The 3280-nt window shown below is 41.8% G+C and overlaps 1 protein-coding gene across 1 annotated transcript in view; it reads right to left on the bottom strand.

Annotated features, from left to right (window-relative positions):
- Positions 1-3280, bottom strand: part of galnt16 (UDP-N-acetyl-alpha-D-galactosamine:polypeptide N-acetylgalactosaminyltransferase 16) — an 80472-nt gene that overhangs the window by 56693 nt on the left and 20499 nt on the right. Inside the window, exon 5 of the mRNA XM_032511079.1 lies at positions 802-867. Coding sequence (XP_032366970.1) covers positions 802-867 — 66 coding nt within the window. The remainder of the gene's footprint in view (positions 1-801; positions 868-3280) is intronic.

Consider the following 3280-nt stretch of genomic DNA (forward strand, 5'->3'; position numbering starts at 1 on the left):
CCCATTACCACCACTGAGGTGCCCTTGAGCAAGGCCTTTAACCCCCAACCGCTGCTCAGTGGCAGCAGATCAGACTGGGGTTCTACTGCCAGGTAGGAATGTGGAACTGTGGGAATGTGACAGGTCATCGCTCAATCAACTTACCTTTATAAAAAATATATATACATATATATAATTTATTACATTTTTTAATAAATGATGCTGTGCTAATAAACATGCCTTTTTTGTCCTATATTTTTCTTTATTTAAGTATACAACATATGCTGTAACAGGCTGTAACATGCTATAAGAATTATACCTTCATGTTGGATAACACACTAAATCTTTACATGTCACATGAGTTTTGAAACCCGTCACTCAAAGAGCAAAATCTCCAAAGCCATACGCTATTTCTCAGCCTTTCACTCACTTATCAATTGCACAAAACACAAAAAAAAGATTACTTTCACATTTGGTCTGTGTATGGAAATGTAGATATAAGCATATGAAACAACAATGTGTAGATGGTATATCCAAAGATTTACTCTTAACTAACTAAGTGCTAACTAACTAAGTGTTTGCCACTTGATGCAAATGCTTCATTTTGATGAGGTGTTTAAGTTTCATTTTGAAGGAGATATGAGGCACTTTTGCATTTTGTGTGTGCAGTTTTGGGTAATGTGTGTATTAAAATATTAAAAAACGGAGGCATAGCTTGAAAACGTGTGTAAGCAGTACAGCGCCTTTATGCTGTACCATCTCTTTTCCATTAAGACAATTTGCCTCAGCCCTTCACATCCACCCCGTCCCCCCCACACTCACCCTCTCTCCTGGCATTCCTCAGGCAGCGCACTTTGGGGATCTGAGAGAGCAGCTGGCAGTCCTCAGCTGGAGGAGGAGAGCACAGGAGATGGGATGTTATGGTGGCGGCAGAACACACACTGAGAATCACACTCTGTCACTCACAAACACACCACACTGCCACACGTATGGAGATCAACTCAAACACACATAAACACAGTCGCACAAGGAGATAGTTCCAGAGATACACCCTCTCAGTAAAAACCACTCACACCACAGTATAAGATGCCCTAACACAAGCACAACATCCATTAGTGCTCCATCAACGTTCTGCAAATAATCGCAAACACATAAACTCAAAAAGCAGTTCGGAGTGACTGAGTGTTGAAACAAAAGAGCTGCATTTCCCCGGATGATTGCATTCAAAATCTTTTTTCCATAAACAAATCCAGCAAAGCAGCTAGCTCATTCCCTTTTGCTACATGAGCAACCCCTGGCGCAGACCTTTTGTTGATGTGCACGGCTGAAGCACACACACACACACACACACACACACACACACACACACACACACACACACACACACTTGAGAGGATTAGCATTAGCAGCAGAGAGTGAGTGTGACCTTGCTGAGGGATTGTGGGTAGGTCCAGCAGACCCTCTCCCCAGCAGCGTAACAGCCTATGTGACAGAAATAAGCATGACAGTTGTAATCCTCCTTAATGAAATGGGCCGTGTACGGACCTGCTGGTTTGCATTTACGCTGTACCTGGTAGAGTTCATAAGAGCGGACAGCTTGCTGTTGTGTGTGTGTGTGTGTGTGTGTGTGTGTGTGTGTGTGTGTGTGTGTGTGTGTGTGTGTGTGAGCAGAAAGTCATAGATCTATCTAAAGCTGCATGACTTCCTGTCATTACAACATAGCACATCATTTCTTGTACGCTAAAATCCAGTGATTGTCTTGTCTCGCTGCTGTTGGAGCCCCATGCTGTCCCACTAAAGATCAATGTCCTAAACTGGGGACGGTGTCCTTATGATGGGATTACACTCCTGGTGACAACCCCCACCACCTCCTCCAGGCGTCCGCCTGGCTGCCAGGTCACATCTACTAACCAATCAGGTCGCGCTCTCACTGCCTCAGCTGACTGCCTGTCTAAATCCTATTCTATTAGGTCTTGCATTTTTAGCTTAAAACGTACAATGGATAACAAATAAATTACAAAATGTTTTTGTAATTTGGGTGAACGGACCCTTTTAGTTTCTAACACTAAGACGTACTAAGCAGACTTTTTCAGCTCCGGTGTCTGCAGTTGTTGTTTATACAAAAGCCAAAAGGTAGAAGGTAGAAGCTGAAAGTGGGAAACACGTTTCTGACCTCTGTAGATTCGAGCTACCCAGGTGTCAAAAACAAGAACCCTTGGGTTAAAGTGTGTGCTCTCACAGTACTGCATCAAGACTGTAAGAGTAATGATTTACTGTAAAGCCAAAATACAAATAAGACTTTGAAAAGTAACATTTGTTAAAGCTCGACAGTGTAGAAATGCATCTTCATTTAAATATTAACAATCTTCTCCAGCATACCATGTGTTATTTCTCAAATGATTTCAGCTATTTTACCTCCATCAGGGTACTATCAGAAGTTGTTTCTGTGTCTTTGTTTACAACCCATCCGTTAGTCATGTGACTTAATCTCTATAACGTACCGTATGTTTGGTTTTAGTAGGGATATGTCGACTAAATGACTAATTGATGGACTGCAGAAACCAAGAAAAAAACCTTGATAAAAGCAAAATAAGCCCAAATCCTTTGGGATATAAAGCCTGGTACGTCAGAACAGAGCTGACAGCTCACTGTGTGTGAAAAAACCAAACATGTTGCGTTAACTACCTGCAGTGATTTGAGGTTTTAGAGAACATGTTTAACCTCCTGGCTTCAAACCGCAACATAAAAGCCGTGTTCTTTTACTTTTCTGAGCAGGGATTACTGAGACTTTAAATAAAACACAGCATTAGAAAGTGGTAACGCAGGAAGAGAAAGCAGGAGGAAACAGAACAGGCGGCTTCTTTTCTTCAGTCAGACTGAGTCAAAACTAAAAGTCACAAACTGGTTTTCACCTGACAACTATAGATGGTCGGGGCCAGCGTTTTAAACTCCCAGGGAAGCTGTCCAAAGCCCAATGGCTGACTTTTTCTAAGATGTCTAAGATTTCTAAGAACTCTCGCAACCTAGGGTCTTTTTTTTGTCAATGTACCCGAGTCAAACTTTGGTTTAAAAGCATATTTAGGACAGAAGTTTAAGATTTACCGTATTCTCCTATTTGGTCAAATGGCCTTTAGAATGGGAGGTAGAAGAGGTAGGGGCACTTCTATATTAGCATTAAAATCCCTATTTTTAAAACACTGAGAAGGCTTGACTTTGCTCTAGGTCTCACCAGGGGCTCTACACATGAATTCAGCACTGAGAACATGGCTTGAGTACACAGAGTTTACTAAAAAGAAAGGTT

Source organism: Etheostoma spectabile, unplaced genomic scaffold, assembly GCF_008692095.1.
Source record: "Etheostoma spectabile isolate EspeVRDwgs_2016 unplaced genomic scaffold, UIUC_Espe_1.0 scaffold314, whole genome shotgun sequence".
In the NCBI taxonomy this organism is placed as follows: domain Eukaryota; kingdom Metazoa; phylum Chordata; class Actinopteri; order Perciformes; family Percidae; genus Etheostoma; species Etheostoma spectabile.